General features: G+C 52.6%; 9 protein-coding genes across 9 annotated transcripts; 5 read left to right on the plus strand and 4 right to left on the minus strand.

The window, feature by feature from the left end:
• Positions 1–171: 171 nt before the first annotated feature.
• Positions 172–1072, plus strand: N7474_001211 (peroxiredoxin; the record flags this gene model as incomplete). Its single annotated transcript, XM_057192626.1, has 3 exons — positions 172–340; positions 391–572; positions 635–1072. The coding sequence occupies 3 exons, from the start codon at positions 172–174 to the stop codon at positions 1070–1072; spliced, it is 789 nt and encodes a 262-aa protein (XP_057057579.1).
• Positions 1073–1503: 431 nt separating this feature from the next.
• N7474_001212 (beta-glucosidase) lies at positions 1504–4214 on the plus strand (the record flags this gene model as incomplete). The annotated part of the gene is made up of 3 exons (XM_057192627.1): positions 1504–2280; positions 2334–2585; positions 2634–4214. The coding sequence occupies 3 exons, from the start codon at positions 1504–1506 to the stop codon at positions 4212–4214; spliced, it is 2610 nt and encodes an 869-aa protein (XP_057057580.1).
• Positions 4215–4497: 283 nt separating this feature from the next.
• On the minus strand, positions 4498–5548 carry N7474_001213 (sulfotransferase family protein; the record flags this gene model as incomplete). The annotated part of the gene is made up of 4 exons (XM_057192628.1): positions 4498–4762; positions 4822–5123; positions 5215–5410; positions 5472–5548. The coding sequence occupies 4 exons, from the start codon at positions 5546–5548 to the stop codon at positions 4498–4500; spliced, it is 840 nt and encodes a 279-aa protein (XP_057057581.1).
• Positions 5549–6297: 749 nt separating this feature from the next.
• On the minus strand, positions 6298–7412 carry N7474_001214 (MFS transporter; the record flags this gene model as incomplete). The annotated part of the gene is made up of 6 exons (XM_057192629.1): positions 6298–6428; positions 6494–6631; positions 6782–6911; positions 6957–7102; positions 7161–7231; positions 7279–7412. The coding sequence occupies 6 exons, from the start codon at positions 7410–7412 to the stop codon at positions 6298–6300; spliced, it is 750 nt and encodes a 249-aa protein (XP_057057582.1).
• Positions 7413–8210: 798 nt separating this feature from the next.
• Positions 8211–9008, plus strand: N7474_001215 (oxidoreductase, short chain dehydrogenase/reductase family; the record flags this gene model as incomplete). Its single annotated transcript, XM_057192630.1, has 1 exon — positions 8211–9008. One exon carries the CDS (start codon positions 8211–8213, stop codon positions 9006–9008), a length of 798 nt encoding a protein of 265 aa, XP_057057583.1.
• A 413-nt stretch (positions 9009–9421) lies between these two features.
• On the plus strand, positions 9422–10411 carry N7474_001216 (Saf4/Yju2 family protein; the record flags this gene model as incomplete). The annotated part of the gene is made up of 1 exon (XM_057192631.1): positions 9422–10411. The coding sequence occupies one exon, from the start codon at positions 9422–9424 to the stop codon at positions 10409–10411; it is 990 nt and encodes a 329-aa protein (XP_057057584.1).
• Positions 10412–10784: 373 nt separating this feature from the next.
• N7474_001217 (Amino acid transporter) lies at positions 10785–12759 on the minus strand (the record flags this gene model as incomplete). The annotated part of the gene is made up of 5 exons (XM_057192632.1): positions 10785–11905; positions 11977–12176; positions 12227–12354; positions 12419–12489; positions 12561–12759. The coding sequence occupies 5 exons, from the start codon at positions 12757–12759 to the stop codon at positions 10785–10787; spliced, it is 1719 nt and encodes a 572-aa protein (XP_057057585.1).
• A 1392-nt stretch (positions 12760–14151) lies between these two features.
• N7474_001218 (serine/threonine-protein phosphatase 2A activator) lies at positions 14152–15716 on the minus strand (the record flags this gene model as incomplete). Its single annotated transcript, XM_057192633.1, has 2 exons — positions 14152–15034; positions 15085–15716. The coding sequence occupies 2 exons, from the start codon at positions 15714–15716 to the stop codon at positions 14152–14154; spliced, it is 1515 nt and encodes a 504-aa protein (XP_057057586.1).
• Positions 15717–15866: 150 nt separating this feature from the next.
• On the plus strand, positions 15867–17675 carry N7474_001219 (uncharacterized protein; the record flags this gene model as incomplete). Its single annotated transcript, XM_057192634.1, has 2 exons — positions 15867–17469; positions 17530–17675. The coding sequence occupies 2 exons, from the start codon at positions 15867–15869 to the stop codon at positions 17673–17675; spliced, it is 1749 nt and encodes a 582-aa protein (XP_057057587.1).
• Between the last annotated feature and the right edge of the window lie 145 nt (positions 17676–17820).

The following is a 17820-nucleotide window of genomic DNA, read 5'->3' on the forward strand; positions in this document are numbered from 1 at the left end:
GGCCTTCAAATCTGTCAACTGCCGGCCATCCTGGCTTAGTAACCTTAACATCCACAGGTCTTTTTGACAGCGGGTTACGTAGTCATCACGTGAGGCTTTTTACTAATGCTCTGAATCCGGGGATCCTCCCTCGGTAGACCTGCGATTGACCACGCTTGACAATAGTAACCAATGGCTCCCATTATTGCACCCCAGATGGCCTTCCGTGCATTCAGAGCTGCTCCTCAGCCAGCTCCCTGGGCGAGACTCACGGCCCAACTGCCCCGCTCCCGGCCTGCCTTCCGCCGCTTCTTTGCGACACCTGCGCAGGAACAGCCGCGTCTGCGCCTGGGATCGACTGGTATGGTGTCAATTGCTTGAATGGGATAATATCGCTAAACATTCGAGCAGCTCCCAACTTCAAGGCTCTGACCACCACGGGCCAGATCGACTTCCACGAGTTCATCGGCAACAGCTGGACCATCCTCTTCTCCCACCCCGCCGACTTCACACCCGTCTGCACCACGGAGCTTGGTGCGTTTGCCAAGATGAAGAATGAGTTCGAGAAACGTGGTGTCAAGATGATTGGCCTGGTATGTTAATGATTCTACGGCAGCCCTAGGACCATTTGCTCACACACACCACCTCTCCATAGAGCGCCAATGACCTCAGCTCCCACGAGGAGTGGATCAAGGACATCAACGAAGTGTCGTCCACGAGCGTCGAATTTCCCATCATCGCCGACGCCGACCGCAAGGTCGCCTTCCTCTATGACATGGTCGACCAGCAGGACTTGGACAACATTGACGAGAAGGGCATTGCGTTCACCATCCGGTCCGTGTTCATCATCGACCCGAACAAGAAGATCCGTCTCACTATGATGTACCCGGCCTCGACGGGCCGCAACTCCGCCGAGGTGCTGCGGGTGATTGATTCGCTGCAGACGGGCGACAAGAAGGGCGTCACCACCCCGATTGACTGGCAGGTAGGCCAGGACGTGATCGTGCCGCCTTCGGTGTCTACGCCGGACGCGAAGAAGAAGTTCGGGGAGGTGCGTGAGGTCAAGCCCTATCTGAGATACACCAAGATCTAGGCGACGGACTAGACTGGTCACATGTAAAACAAGGATTAGAATGTGCCACAACGACAAAACACTGGAATGCTGGAAATGTTATCCTGTTAGGTGTCCCAGGTAGTCAACGGGTAATCCTCGGGGGTCGGTCATGCTGAACTCTCATTGTCTGCATCACCCCCTGACCTTGCCCGATTGGGCATGGGCAGGCCGGGCTTAGTTCCTCGGCTGTGCAAGCGAACGGCGATCCAAGTTCATTGTAGAAAGGATCAGCTACGGTTAGCTGCGCGTTCTCCTCAGGCACGTGGATTAGGAGGGGGAAGGAAGGGCAGCTATATTTCATCCGGTTTCTCTTGTTTACTGCAGTCGGCAATAATCTCATTCACCCGATTCCAGTTGGGCTGCTGCGCTGGTCTGAAACAGTCTTGATCCTTGTCTTCAAGCCAGGCACCATGGCTCCCTTGACTGGCTTGGTGCTAGTCTCTTTTTTAGCCCAGCCATTTCTCGCATCTCCAGTTCCAGATGCTGAATTTGATCTGTCGGCACGATCTTCGCTCCCTGCGAACTACCAATCTCCGCCCTATTATCCTACACCCCCCGGCGGGTGGGTGCAGGACTGGGCTGATGCCTATGCAAAGGCCCATGCGGTGGTCAGCAACATGACCCTGGCCGAGAAGGTCAACTTGACCACCGGCACGGGCTTCTACATGGGGCCCTGCGTGGGCCAGACAGGCAGTGCGCTCCGTTTCGGCATTCCGAATCTCTGTTTGCAGGACGGTCCGTTGGGAGTCCGGGACACGGATCATAATACTGCTTTTCCGCCGGGAATCACCGTTGGCGCTACGTTCAACAAAGAGCTTATGTATGCTCGAGGCGTGGGTCTTGGCGAAGAAGCCCGAGGGAAAGGCGTCAATGTTCTTTTGGGCCCGGTCGTTGCGCCTCTGGGACGCAAACCTCTTGGCGGTCGCAACTGGGAGGGCTTTGGAGCTGACCCGGTGCTGCAGGCTGTGGGCGGTGCGCAGACAATAAAGGGCATGCAAAGTACTGGGGCCATCGCTTCTTTGAAGCACTACATTGGCTACGAGCAGGAAATGTCCCGGATGAGCAGCATTGTCTCGAAAGGCTATTCATCGAATATCGATGACCGCACCTTGCATGAGATGTATCTGTGGCCGTTTGCCGAGGGCGTTCGGGCGGGCGTGGGATCGTTAATGACTTCGTATAACGATGTGAGAACTTTGGGTTTGAAGGATGATCGGGTTTTGACTAACATGTTGGCTAGGTGAATGGCTCTGCTTGCAGCCAAAACAGCAAACTCCTCAATGACATTCTTAAGGATGAGCTTGGCTTCCAAGGATTTGTCATGACAGACTGGCTGGGTCAATATGGCGGCGTGTCGTCCGCACTAGCTGGCCTTGACATGGTCATGCCTGGCGATGGTGCTATTCCTCTTCTTGGGGACAGCTATTGGGGGTCGGAACTGTCGCGGTCTATCCTGAACGGAACTGTTCCACTCAACCGGCTCAATGACATGGTATGTACAGTTTGATATTATCTACGGCCACGCTGACATGATAAATAGGTTACTCGCATTGTAGCTACATGGTACAAGTTCGGACAGGACAAAGACTATCCTTTGCCCAACTTCTCCGCCAACACAGGCGACCAGACTGGAGAGATATACCCGGGGGCACTCTTCTCTCCTATCGGCGTGGTCAACCAATATGTCAATGTAGAGGGCGACCACAACATCACGGCACGAGCTGTTGCTCGTGAAGCGGTCACCTTGCTCAAAAACGACAATGATATCCTCCCGTTCAGACACAATGACAGTTTGAAGATCTTTGGTACGGATGCCGGACCAAATCCCAACGGACCGAATTCCTGCAGTGATAAAGGCTGTGACAGCGGCGTTCTGACCATGGGATGGGGCAGTGGAAGTGCAAATCTTCCTTACCTGATTACGCCACAAGAGGCTATCGGCAACATTTCCAACAACGCCGAATTCTACATCACAGACACATTCCCTGACGATGTGACCGCATCCCCTACGGATATTGCAATAGTCTTCATCAATGCCGACTCTGGTGAAAACTACATCACGGTGGATGGGAACCCTGGAGACCGCCTCAAGGCTGGATTGAACGCCTGGCACAACGGCGATGATCTCGTCAAAGCCGCCGCGCAGAAGTTTTCCAACGTTGTGGTGGTGGTCCATACCGTCGGTCCCATCCTTATGGAGGAATGGGTTGACCTGGACTCCGTCAAGGCCGTCCTTGTGGCTCATCTTCCTGGTCAGGAAGCCGGTTGGTCCTTGACCGATATTCTGTTCGGTGACTACAGCCCCAGTGGCCATATGCCATACACCATTCCCCGCAGCGAATCCGACTACCCCGAGAGCGTCAGCCTCATCGATCAGCCCATTGGTCAGATTCAGGACACATTTACCGAGCGCCTCTATATTGACTATCGTCACTTCATGAACGCCAACATCGCCCCTCGATACCCCTTCGGCCACGGCCTTTCTTATACAACTTTCACTTTCTCCAGCCCTTCTTTTTCCGTGGTCACCCCATTGGACAGCGAATACCCTCCCGCCCGACCTACCAAGGGATCCACGCCTGAATACAGCCAAAAGATCCCCGCCGCGTCCGAAGTGGCCTGGTCATCAACCCACTTCACTCGCATCTGGCGCTACCTATATCCATATCTAGATTTCCCACAGCTGATCACCGCCTCGGACACCTACCAATACCCAGACGGATACACCACACAGCCCAAGCCCGCGCCACGGGCCGGCGGTGCGCAGGGCGGCAACCCCGCTCTTTTTGACACTGCTTTCTCAGTCCAGGTCCAGGTGAAAAACACCGGTTCCCGACACGGAAAAGCTGTAGCGCAGCTCTACGTTGCTCTGCCTTCGAGTCTGGGCTTGGATACCCCGCCTCTGCAACTGCGCCAGTTCGAGAAGACAAAAGAACTGGCGCCGGGACAGAGCGAGACCCTCACCCTGGACATTACCCGCAAGGACCTTAGTGTCTGGGATGTCGTTGTGCAGGACTGGAAGGCGCCCGTTAATGGAGAAGGTGTCAAGATCTGGGTTGGACAGAGTGTCGAGGATCTCCCTGTCGTCTGCGAGGTTGGTGGGAAATGCTCGGCGGAGTAAGTTGACTGAATGTCCATTTTCCATTCTTTCTTTTATAAATCTCTCTCGACTTTTTAATTTGTTTTCGGATTGACTTGCATTTGGCAATATGCCGGTTTTGCATTTTTCTTTCTGTTATATACCTCTTTCGCATATGATAATACTTCCCTTTCTCTACGTAACTGAAATCATCTTGGCTCTATTATACAGGAGCTACTATAATTTAAGTAGTAATTTCTAGTAGGTCTGTGCGACTAGGAGGCCAATCTGTGCTAATACATACTCGTTTGAAATAATGGATAGCCTAAACATATTTCACGGCCATCCAGCCAAGAACTGCAACGGTTGGCACAGCCACGAGACTAAGTCTCACTACCGCGGCCGTAAGAAGCGGTGTTATGAACGCCTCGACCATGCCTTGGAACTTCTCGGGTTCGTTTCGGCCGGGGTACTCGACGCTGGGAATTGGCACTCCAAGAAACGGGCAGATATCCTCCCAGCCGAGCCCATCCTCAAGCTGAATGAGGCGTAGGCGATCCGCAGGTATTGTTGCCTTGGCCATTTTGATACTTCATGTGCTATTGTCAGTCTCATCAACCCCAGACGCTGTGGTTTAATGACCACTTACTATTCAGCGTAATACCTGGCCAAGATATCCTCATTGTCCGGGCCGTCAGGCTTCGTGCCGCAAGCGAGCCCCTGATAAATGACTTGGTTGAGATCCAGGAACTCAAAAAGCGTGGTGTCGAAGTATTTGAGGATGGAGAAGGGGAATTTGCTAGACATTGTCGCCACTTCAGCTGCCGTGTTGTTGACAGACTTTGCCCATTTCTTTGGAGGCCGCTCAGTGAGGATGAATTTCACATCCGGGTCCTCCGCGTACGCCTCGATCATGTCCATGCCCATGTAGCTCGGGATCTCCACCACACACTATTTGAGGTAAATTAGATTGGAATCCATGTTGTTTGATTTCTGATGCTGGAAAGGAAATGTTTGGATCGAAAACAAAGACACTGCTCACATCGTAGTCACACAACCACTTATCGAAATCGGTCCTGGTGTACCGTTTAACTCCAGCCATTCGGTTATACTGAGCAATAATAGCTTCCTTGAAAAGCTGCATATGGGTTACGCCTCTCACAGCGGCGCATTCGTAGATGTGGTACGAGTTGTAACCCAGAATCTTCATGGCCTGATAGAGACCAAGAGTACCTGACCTGAAACAGAATGAGACAATTAACAAGATTAATCAAGCTCACAGCAGCATGCGCATCCTACCGACTGGGACTGGCGACGATGACTTTCATCTGTCGAACTTCCGACGGTGCCGGCAAGCGATCGATTCGGCGAGACATTGCCATTGTTTTGTCAATAGCACGATCAGATAAAGTAACTAGCACGCAAAATTCTGGGGATATGAGGCAATTGCAAGGGTGGCGTGCTGCATTTTATTTCTAGGGGGTGGGCCTGAAAATAATATTTCAGCCCCTAAATCAGGCCTTCCACTAGAGCTAACAACAATAAGATAATAAAGTCAGCTGGGGCTGAGCCTTCCAAATACGACTAAATTAAGATCACACAGCGAGGGCCAGTAAGCTTGGTAATAAATGTAAGGCCCGGTTAACTTACTATCTTGTCAAAGCTAAACGTTCATCCTGTCCAATGGCTGGCGCCGAAATCTAGTCAACCACGTAACCTAAGATAGCGAATACGAGATTCAGCCCTATGCTAAAACCTGGGTCAATGTTCATATATGAGCAGATTGTTATCTAGCTGGGGAACGGGAAAGCGACATTCCAGGTCAACAAATATTGCAATCACAAATTACTGAGAGAGGGGTACAAGTCTAGTAGCCCTCGTATATCCATCCCATATCCACCTGCTCCTGCGTTACACCTCCCTTCATGGCACTTCTGGCTCGAAACTCATCGCCAGAAAGCTTCTAGTTCTCGTTTGCAATGTGCCACTTGTACAAGGTGATGTTAACCATGAATACAATCACAACCCCGGCACCTATATCATATACTTTGCCAATGCTGGACAGTTCCATTGGAAATATTTGTACGTACACATTCCAACCCCGGGATAGAGCCTTGGCTCGTGTTCAGAGGTAGCTACCCCAGACATTCGAAGTACCTCCAATGGCATTCAGAAGAGCGACACCAGCTGTTCGCTTAGGATATGGCCTTGCCATATGGAGGTTCAGAGCCTTATAGAATGGGATCTGTGGTCCGACTAGAAGCAAGTGTGTTAGTGGACAAGTCCAGCAGGTAGGCATGTGGGGAAAGGCACTGCCGTACTGGTCGCACCGGGGAACAGCATTATGGCGAAATATCGTGCGCCGAGATTAGTCGTCGCTAAAGGAATGACGAATCCAACAGCACCCATGACCAATGATAGGATTATAGGCCAGTATAGAACTTCGTTGCACTGTACCACTGGGTTAAGAGGTAGAAACTTCGAACCCTTGCTGGACAACTACATCGCTCCACCAGCTAATGAAGTAAAGTAAAAGCAGGCAAACACTGGCGCTCGTTAGCAGGAAACATTAATAGAAAAAAAAATGAAAAGCTGGCAAAGAAACATACGATAGGGTGGGGCAGTCAAAACAAGAGTCAAGGTTTCGTTGTATACCAGCGTGGCGACAATCGTAGGAAGGAAATTCAGGGCCGAATTCAAGGCTTGCGACAAGATAACACAAAATACCAACGCCCAGATCTATACTGATAAGTGGATAAACGATAGACATTTAGGGATGCTTACCTTAACATCGGTGAGAGCAAGCAGGAAACCGTGTAAAGTGCCGACTTCTTCGTGAGCTTCACCCACTCCAGCTTCTTGTTCAATACGCCAGACTGCGAGATCACGCTCAATTGCTTGAGCAGATGAGCATTGTACGGGTATTCGGGCTGCTCTCATTAGCTTGAAGCTATAAACAAGTACTCTGGATCCTATCCATCCTCCTACCATGAGAAAACAAGATATCAACCCAATACCGACAGTTGCCCCCCCCCCCCCCCCCCCCCAACCCCCTCTCGCTATGTGAAGGTCAGCCAGATTCTCCTTAAACGATTAGACTGCTTACACAATAAGCAGATAGCGTTCTCCCCATCCGACGAGGCCAGTGTCGGTTTCTATCATTAGGTATGAGTTGCGTTCTGGGAATCGGGCTTGGGAGGAGTAGAAAACATCGGTCACCGAATGGGACGCGAAGAACATGTGAGCTAACGGAGGTGATTTTCATCTTGCAGTGGAGGAGGTAATTCGCTATCGCTTGAAGATGGTTATATATGCTAGTTCTACTGTTTTGTTCGAAGGGGATTGTATGCTTTATAGTGGATCCAGACACCCGGGCACCCCCTTGGATAATTCCTGCTCGGTCTCCACTTCTTCTTTACGAACATTACTGAACGGATGTGAGTAACTAGTGGCAAGGGGCAGACTGCTCGCGTTATATATCAACTCACTAGAACTGGCCTCGATTTACGATACTCTTTTGGAATACACATTTCCAAAAAGCTATGTAGGTGGATTACACACCTATGGCCTCGATCATATTACACCTCAAAAGCAGATTCCAACGTGGCTGAGCTAATTTCAGTATGGATTGAACAATTGATTTTCATGTTCGCAGTACCCAACCATTGTCATGCCACAAAGGCCCTACATACATGATGGTATATCTTCTAGGCCTCACTGCTTGTAGCCATTGAACTCGGCAACCAGTTCCTCCGCCGGACGAACTTGTTACTACTGTGCCTCAACTAGCGGAAATGAATGGCTTATGGTGCATAATTTTGCACAGTCCGCAGATCTGAAGACCACAGCGATGTTGGAGAATGGCTTGTGCCGGACTTTGTGCCGGAGACTTCGCGCCGGAGATAACTCGGAATCTCCGGAGGCGGGATGAAGCGTCCCCGAATTGGAGAAGTTATAAATGTGTGAAACGATTCATTCAGTCTTTGCAAGAAACGTTCTACGAGCCCTCGAGTATTTCTCGATCATAGCATAGCTACCATGACAACTAAGTACACCTCCAAGCTCGCGAACCAGCGCGTTCTCATCTTCGGCGGAACATCCGGGATAGGATTCTGCGTTGCCGAAGCAGCCTTCGAGCACGGCGCGCACTTGATAATCTCGAGCTCAAATCCCTCCAAGCTTGAGAACACAGTGACCCGGCTGCGCCAGACATACCCGGCTCAAGCAGCAGCGCAAACCATCATCACCCACACCTGTGATCTATCCGACACGGCCAATCTCGATTCCAACCTTGCGAATCTGTTTCAAACCGTAACCAACAACGGAACTATCAAGATCAATCATGTCGTCACCACGGCCGGCGATGCGCTCGGCCTCCCCGCTCTTGCAGAGTTGACCCCGGAGATCATCCATAAGACCGGCGTCGTACGCTTCGTGGCACCGCTAATGATCGCCAAGTATATCCCCAAATACATGGATCTGGCGCCAGCGAACTCCTACACCGTAACCGGTGGAGTGCGCGCTCATAAGCCTGCTCCCGGGTGGTCTGTGACCACTGCCTTTGCAGCTGGCGCAGAGGGCATTGTGCGAGGACTCGCGCTAGACCTCAAGCCGCTGCGGGTTAATATGGTCTCACCGGGGGCAGTACATACGGAGCTTTTCTCGGGATTCCCCAGTGAGCGGTTGGAGGGCCTCTTGAAGATGTTTAGGAGCCAAACTACGACGGGGACGGTGGGGCGGCCGGAGGATCTGGCGGAGAGTTATCTGTATCTCATGAAGGATCAGTTTGTGTCGGGTAGTATTGTCGAGTCGAATGGGGGGGCAATGTTGGCCTAGTTAGTTGGATGTGAATTAGTTGAAGAGTAGTTACGTTAAGGGCCATGATGAAGTTGCTGACTCATCTCCCCGATAACGATGATAACCAAGTCAATCAGAGAAGTTGATCTTCCTTCTTCCCATCTCTCACTCAGTATAGGCGACAACCACTGTCCTGCCGGCCAGGATGCAGGGCTTTAGTAAGTGTTCATTTCCCGGTTCTCCATTCGAAGCTAACGCCTTCCTTTTCCAGATATGGGACGGTTCGTTCTCCCCACCCTTCAACACACCTATAGGTCACTAACTCTCACCACAGCTATGTCCCACCGGACCAGGAAGGTCTCACCACCGGCAACAAGCTAGCCGGAAAGCATCCCCTCGGCGCAAGGGCCCGGCACCTTCACACGACCGGCGCACTGATTGTGCGGTTCGAGATGCCCTTCGCTGTCTGGTGCACGACATGCAAGCCGCACGAAACAATAATCGGGCAGGGAGTGCGGTTCAACGCCGAGAAGAAAAAAGTGGGCAACTACTACTCGACACCTATATACAGTTTCCGCATGAAACACACAGTCTGCGGGGGCTGGATCGAGATCCGGACTGACCCGAAGAACACGGCTTATGTCGTTGTGGAAGGCGGGCGGAAACGGGATACCGGCGAGGACAAGGAGCTGCAGCCGGGGGAGATTGCCATCCGGCCACAATATGGCACGACTACAGACCCGGCGGAGAAAGACCCGTTTGCGAAGATCGAGGGCAAGGTGGAGGATAAGCGGCGTGCGCAGACGGAGGGCAGTCGCATTCTCGAATTGCAGCAGCGCCAGGCGAGGGACTGGGATGATCCGTACGAGAAGTCGAGGCGGCTGCGACGCACGTTTCGCGCGGAGAGAAAAGGGCTGGAGAAGGCGGAAGCGAATCGTGAGGCGTTGAAGGATAAGATGAGTCTGGGCCTTGATTTGGTGGATGAGACGGAAGCGGATCGCCAGCGCGCGAGCATGGTGGAGTTTGGTGATGACCAGTCTCTCATTGGCATCAGTGCGGCGAGGGCCACGCGCGCGAGGCCGTTGTTCGAGCATCGGGTTCCGAAGAGTTCTTCGACACAACAAAATACAAACCAAGGAACTCGACGAACTCGGTCGGCTGCTCTGGTGGTGCAGCGCAAAGATGCCCTGCGCAATGAGATAACGGGGAATACGCGTGCCGTGGTGGACCCATTCCTGAATGATGGCGCTGACGGCGAAAGCGCATGGCAACCAGGCATCAAGAAAAGAAAACTTGCATCGTCTGCGATATCGAGCAAGAATGGCCTGCGCACACCTGCTAGCACCAGCCCGGAAAACAGAGTCGACGCATATGTTTCCCATGATACGCCAAATACACCAGCAACGCCAGCGCTGGTGAGCTACGCTTCCGACTCGGAATGACGTTTTACCCCCTTCATGTCTTATGTCTATATGATTTTTTTTTTGGACGAGCTGTTCATATCGGTTTTTGGTTTATAGAAGATACCCCGCTGAAAAAGCACTTTTTTTTAATCATGATGTCGTTGGCATATTAGTTGAGCCATTTAATGTGTGATTGTACAGCCAGATTTCAGATCCGGCGAACAGGAGCCACTCGAGTCCCGACTGTTCATAAAATTGATGATATATTTATAACTAATGTCTTAATAGGTAGGACGATTAATACATTCCGGCGCATAGCCGATACCCGCCCCCTGGATGACGAGCTCGCATCAATTCACCTATTTGATTGAACCACTGCGAAGCCCAAAACCAAGGAACACCCAGTGTCCTTTCAGATCAACGACCGCAAGATTCTCATGGGCGCAGCCTTGAACCACTCTCCCCAGGTGGCATATTCCTTCCTGGGCGCCAGATCGGAGTCCAGCGCGGTGTCGCGAATGTTGCTCAAGACATCCATATCCTGGATGCGAGTGAACCAGACACCGCGTTTCAGCTCGGGATCCTTGTTAAACTTGCCATATATGCCCCAGCCAGCCATGAGGGCCAAAACAATCGGAGCAGCGAGATAGTTCTCGAAGAAGGTCATAGCGCTCAGCGGTGCCACTGCGGTGTAGAACGCAGCTATCAGGCACAGTACCACGAGCCCGAAGCCAATGCAGCTGCCGATGACGCCGAAGGGCGCCACGAAGGCCAGCTCCTTGATGTCCCGTCCGTGGTATTTCCATGCCTGACGGAAACGGATATGCGCGAGACAGATACTGCCCCAAACGAAGAAGTTTGAAATGCCGGACAGAGCCAACAGCCAAGTGAAAATGGTCTCACCCTGCTTGGCCTCATTGATAAAGGCCAGGAAGGCAAACGCAATCTGCAGGAGAATGCAGTACAGTGGGCGGCCATGCTTGTCAATGTACGCGAGGAACTTGGGGGCCATCTTGTGTTCAGCCAGAGCCTGGATAGTACGGCTGGATCCGTAGGTGGCCGAGTTAGCCACACTCAGCACAGCGATGGTGATGACGGCGTTCATAACGGAAGGTAGACCCTTGATACCTGCTTGCTGGATCGAGACCACAAAAGGTGAGGCTTTAGTGTTGGCACCCGAGGAACCCAATAGATAATCGGCGCTGCTAGGAACAATCAGGCCGACGATGAAGGTTCCCAGGACATAAAAAATCATGATGCGCCAGAATACCTGCTTGGTCGCCTTGGGGATAGTCTTTGCGGGATTCGCTGCCTCCGCAGCTGCCAGACCACTCAGCTCCGTGCCGGCAAAGGCAAAGGCACAGGTGACGAAGACGGAGCAGAAGCCCTCGAAGGTGGTGAAGGCACCGGGGTCATGCCAGTAATGAGCTCCAATGTATCCGCCGTTGGGCGCACCACCGCAGTCAATCACGATGCCAAGGATGATGAACCCAATAAGCGCAGTCACTTTGATCACGCTAAGGACAAATTCGACTGCATATCACGCCAGTCGTCAGTATTATTATTCCGTTCCAACGGTACATCTGAGGGGTGACTGGTCTTACCTTCGCCATAGCCACGGACACCAAAAATTTGGACGACACACAAAGCAACCAGGAAAATCGTGATAAATATACCAACATTCAAGGTGTCATTCCAGTACTTGATCGTGATACTCGCAGCTGTAAGCTCAAAGGGTAAGACGGTGAGCCAGCTCAGGGCATAGTCCCAACCGACGGAAAATCCCCTGTTGTACTTCCAGTCGCTGATTAGCCTTGTTCGTTACATCGAAGAGACCACGAGTGGTTTGCTTACCATGCTGGACTAATGAAGCGGACACAATACGTGAAGAAAGCTCCGTTCTCGGGATAGAGCACTGCCAGTTCTCCCAGGGCCTGGATGGTCACGAGAAGCATCCCTCCGACAATCAAGTAGCAGATGAGCTTTCGGGATGTTAGCGTATCTTCCTGCATCCTCTCTGCTGCTGAACACAGGGACGGGTCTTACCAAGGCGCCCGGTCCTCCCGAATGGAGAGCACCTCCAGTGCCGACAAACAGACCAGCACCGATAGCACCACCTATATCGACGTTGTCAGTCTCGGGTTGCTTTCCTGGTCAACGTCCTGGCGGATCACAGGCGAACACTGACCGATGGCAATCATCTGCATATGGCGACCCTGGAGGCTCCGCCTGAGCGTGTTGGTTTGCCCCAGGGCTGTCCCATCATAAGCTGGGAGCACCGTGCCTGGAGAGGCCTCGGTGGCCGGCGCCTGATTCTCGACATCCATCTCCTTGTTCTCGACATCCAGCCCCTTATTCTCGACATCCAGCTCCTTTGAGGCAGCCATCTTGGGGGTATGCGCGTGGAGAGAGCGTAATGTTTCACAGCTACCTGGGTGTAGAGTGAACTTGACAGAGTAGGCTCTGGTGGTGGTCGGACCTTATAGTAGGAGAGCAAGCCTGCTCCCCTTGCCCCCTCAACCCCGACATCCCAAGCACCAGAGGCAATCCATCGTACAGCCAGACTCAGATCGGGGCACACCTTCTGTGGGCTCGACCCGGGCACTAACCTTGTAGAGGTGTAGCGTCGAGTGCAAGGTGACCGTAGGGGACCAATCCGGACCCTGTTACCCACGGTTGCTTTGAGGGACGGCCAATCAGCGTGCGACTTGGGAATTAGCCTTTCCCCCAAACTATGTCGCCGTCGGACACGCGGTGCCTGCGCCCTGGTCGTCTTATCTGCTTCCTCCAATTCGAGCTCTTGCCTCGCGCCACCTCCCCCGGAAATGGCTGCTCGAGTCGAGGCGCCAGGATGTGCGGTCGGAGTCCGTACTATTCCGTCTTAGCAAGGTTGTGCTGGTCCGGGGCGTGACGCCAAACGCGGGGAAAGGGAAAGAGTTCTTCTCGAACGAATTAAACTTGGGTAAATACGGGGTGATCAATACGAAAGCGTGTTCACAGCGAAAGCGTCGCTAGCATGATCTTTCTTCGGATTCTACTCATCGTGACTATCTGGTGCGAGTCTCGGTCATGGGCTGGGCGGATTTGATCATGAGACATCTTGCCGAGAGTGCGCGCTATCCGGCCCGGGGCTGGCCTCCTGGAGTTAAAGTTGCCGAAAGTCAAACGAAATGAGCTGATTCGCAGCATTAGTCGTAATTATTGTTACCTAAGACCATCACACATACTTTGGACCCTGAGCCCAACCCAAATCTTATCAAATCCAACCTGGAGAGAAAATAGAGTTTTTGGATAGCTAAACGCCATGCACAGTCCCTTTCCACCATCCACCCGCCTTATGCCATTGCTTTAGTTGACAGGGAGTAATGGAAATTCTTCTAGTTTATCTATATAGGAAAGAAAGTAACAGACTTTAAATTGGAGAATCCAAGCCAAAAAAAAAAAAAAGGACAAAAAGAAAAGGATACATGCAACAGTCAGGATTCGCTGGTGGTCACCCACCCAACTACTAACTGACCGGCGTGTGGCTTAAGTACGGCTGAGCGGACGGGAAGCCCTGTTCTCCACACCCTGTGGTCGCATGTGTCAATTTCGGAGCTAATTATAAACATGACCGCCTGAGATTGCCGTGCCCTGCCGTTTAGGCATTTGAGGATCGGGATCGGCTCCCGATATCATTAAAACTAGGCCCAACACCTGTATCTACGTAGCCCACTTCCTCGTGGCCCCTACTTTGATGAACCTCAACACTTGATGATCACTGTTCATTGTATCTCCATTTATCCTGGCTTTGCCCAGGGAGCCTTGGTATGAACCTCATCACTGGATCCCGTGGGGGGTGGAGAAGATGCCCACGGAGCTCTGGTAGGAGCCATGGGACCGGGAGGCATCCTTGAAGTATCGGGGATAGACGCCGGAATCCTTGATGTGCTGCCCATTGCAGTACCAGTCGGAACATCTCTTCTTGCGCTTGCCCATGGGGCTGCAGTTGCCCCCATCGGAGGCGCCGATCCAATCCCAGGCCCTGTTGTGGCCCACGGAGCTTTGGTCCCGGATCCAGGCATAGGTCTGGCAGTAGTAGTCGAAGATGGACCAGCATCTGGTGCTACGGGTCGTGCCTGGGGCCCGGATGTGGTATGGGCAGTGGTTGGCGGAGCGATGGCATTTGGATCTCGATCAAAGCTGAAAAGGGACCCGAACGGGAAGTGCTGCACCACGGGGAATTTGGAAAGAACCTCTGCATTGTACATTTTGATCATGCCCTGGCGGGATATTAGTGTCAACCTATCATGAATTAAAGAAAATCCAACCTTGTTTATTTTGGCCCAGCCTGTCTGGATCCCAGAGATGTCATAGAGCATGGGACTGTGCTCCCAGAAGGGACCCTTCTTCACGTCGTAGATGAACCCGATTGCCGAAAAGTACAGGTTGGTCTTGCGTTCCCTCTCGACAGTACTAGCCTTCACGACGTCGGACGCCTTGGGAGCATCTGGCAAAGACCCTTCTTCGGGAGTCAAGTCCGTGTCCGTTATAGCGGGTGATAGTTGAGCAGCTCCAAAAATGTATGGGATGAAGGAATGGTCGTCCAGCCCCCAGACACCGTGAGAACCAGCGGGCTCCAGGGTGTATGTTTTGATAAGTAACCGGACTAGCTCGAGGTACCTATGGCGATTGTCAGCAAAGCAACAAGAATGGCGTCAAGTGGAACGCACGGCTGGATCACTCCTATCACAATGGCTCTCTCTTCGACCCCCGACTCAGCTTTGGGAAACCCGTTCAGCTTCCAGATCGCACCCAGGAAAGCCAAAAAGCTTAATTCATGACCCGTGCCATAGTCCAATCGTTGCCCGCTCCCCCAGCTGCCCAGAAAGTATGCCTTCAACTCCGTCTCGGCCGTGGGGCCATCTGGATCGGACGACGGCATCTGCAATAGCTCTGCGGGCAAGCACTCCTCCAGCAGATCCGATGCACGACTCTCCACAACCTCATACCACCGCCGGAAACTGATATTGCCAAATCGCCGTGGGCCGGTATCGGGTGGAACCTCCTCGATAATATCTTCAAGCTTCGAGAGCAGCCGTTGGAGCTGTCGCACCGGCGCCGAGAACGGCACAGCTTCGCTATTCAAGGGCCATGTTTGCGTCGTGCCGTCGGGGAGCTTCGCGGGGAACATGGACCGGTTTAGTTGCAGGAGAAAGGTCATGATGTCTGTGTATGCTTTCGAGGTCAGAAAGGCCGATGCATCCTGCGACTCGTGAATCTTCTTGCTGGGCTCAACAAAGGCAAGCCGCGATGACGTGTCCACGGTCGCCAGGACGCGGACAGCAGGTCCGCCTGGATTCATGGTGATGGTTATTGTGTTGTGTGGAACAGTCCAAAGGGAAGTGTTGTTGGAGAAGTAGCTCTTAGATAAGGCGGGTGGATGATGATGATGTTATGCCCCACGACTTTCTTTCCTTTCCTCCGCAACGCGTCCAGTAACCACAACACAACCATGGCGCCAGCCAGGACGAGGAGGACGCGTCATTCCACCGATAATACCCTCAATATTCTCAACAACAGGATTAATACGCGCTCCATGGGCACCAGGCGAACTACAGATATCTACGCTATCCCGGGAAGCCAAGAGCCACGGCAACTAAGATCTCGGAAGAGCGAGCCTGTCCCAGCAACAACCACCAACGCCACCGAAGAGACAGAACAACACCCCACGGAGGCCGAGCTGCATCTTAGCCAGCAGCATACTGAGAAAGACGAGGAATACTTCGAGGCGCAAGAGAATGGGAATCCCGATGAGGAAAGCAATGAAAATGAGGTGGAGCCGATAGATGCGTCGGAGATACCCTCTGGAGTTGAGGAAACTCCAGACGAGCAAGTGAACGGGGTACTGGATGGGGAAATCAGGGAAAATGACGAGAGGGACTCAAGCTCGGAGTCAAGCTCGGGGTCAAGCTCAGAAGCTGAGAAACCCCCGGTCCGAGCATCTAGCCAGTTGGCTGCAGCATCTGCCCAACTGGAATCTCCGCGACAGTCTGTCGAGGTTGTTGTCCCTCGGTCGACCCGTAGCACCCGCCAGCAAACATCCCGCCAGGAAGATAGTGGAAACGCCAAACTCGATTGGCGTGACGAACTGGGTCTCCGTGATCCCTCCAGCAGCGAGAGCGCTGAGGAAGAACCCACTCGAGTTTCTGCAGACGGCCATTTTCCCAACCAAACAGGCGAGGGTGCAGAATCTTACATGGTTCGTGCTGAACGGCGGTTGGGTCGCAGAACTCGCTCTGGGCGGCTTGTTCATGTTCCCGAAATGCAACAAATAACTCAGGCAACCAATGGCGGAGAAGAACGCAGCGAGGGCCTTGACGACGACGATGATAGTGATGCAAACCTGGACGAATGGCTGAGGAAGGCCGCTGAAGGGACACCATTGGAACAACCCTGGAACATCGTGCTCGCGACAAGAGAAGACCTGCGTTTACATTGCCCGAGGAACAAGTTTCAAGCGCTCAAGGATTCTTTGAAACTGGTCTCCGAGTTACGCAAGGACTACGACAAGCCGAGGCACAATGCCGAGGGCCTCAATTTGCAGTCTTGTCACAACCTGAGGGAAGCCCTCAAAGCTATCCGGGTTCGGCTCTTCGACAAAGCATCCTTTGGGCCCCAGAGCAATCGTGGCAGTCGTGTCATAAACCAATTCGAAGCCGTTGTGGTACCCAGCATGATCAATCTGGTGCTGGCCTGCTTCAAGGCTTACCAAAGCGTCGGCCAGCCTGCCTACCACGAGCTCTGCAGTATGTTGGAACTTCTCCAAGAAACCTGTGACCAGATTTCCAGACGGCGCAGTCAAGGGCACCCTCCTGGCCTTCTAGCTCGATCCAGCAAACTTCACCGTCCCTTGAAGCGCATCTACGATGCAGTTCTAGGTCAGGATAGCAGCATCAAACCCAGGACACCCGTGGATAGGCAGGGGTTCGTAGATGTTGACGGTACCGACGTTGATGACTGGGATGCAGTTCTCCAGTCACAGGAACCCTGGAGCCCTCGCGAACTCAATCACCTTTTGGACGGGCTCCGACATTTCTCTGCGCAAGGCTTCTCTGGTAAGTTCTTTTTATCTTGGAATCTCCTTTTGTATCAACCGACCCCTAATCACTCTCCAGGTCCTGAACTGTGCATCCAGGTCCTGCGCCATCGGGGACATCTTCTTCCTCGGCGGACTCTGATCGACCTTGTAGCCAAGTCTCAGGAAGTCCGGCGCAAATGCGAGAGACACCGGCGCGCAGAGGGATGGCTCGCCAGCCTGTAACGGTCTCTCTTGTTGTCTCCACCTGGTCACCTTTTTTTTTCTTTTTCTTTTTACGGCGTCTCTTCCGGTTGACTATTTTTCTAACATTTCCCTGGCGCAGTGGGTGATGCGTAATACCCCCTTCAGCGATTGATTTTTTCTTTTT

Source organism: Penicillium riverlandense, assembly GCF_028828495.1.
Source record: "Penicillium riverlandense strain IBT 135883 chromosome Unknown utg000001l_segment0_segment0, whole genome shotgun sequence".
Classification (NCBI taxonomy): Eukaryota; Fungi; Ascomycota; class Eurotiomycetes; order Eurotiales; family Aspergillaceae; genus Penicillium; species Penicillium riverlandense.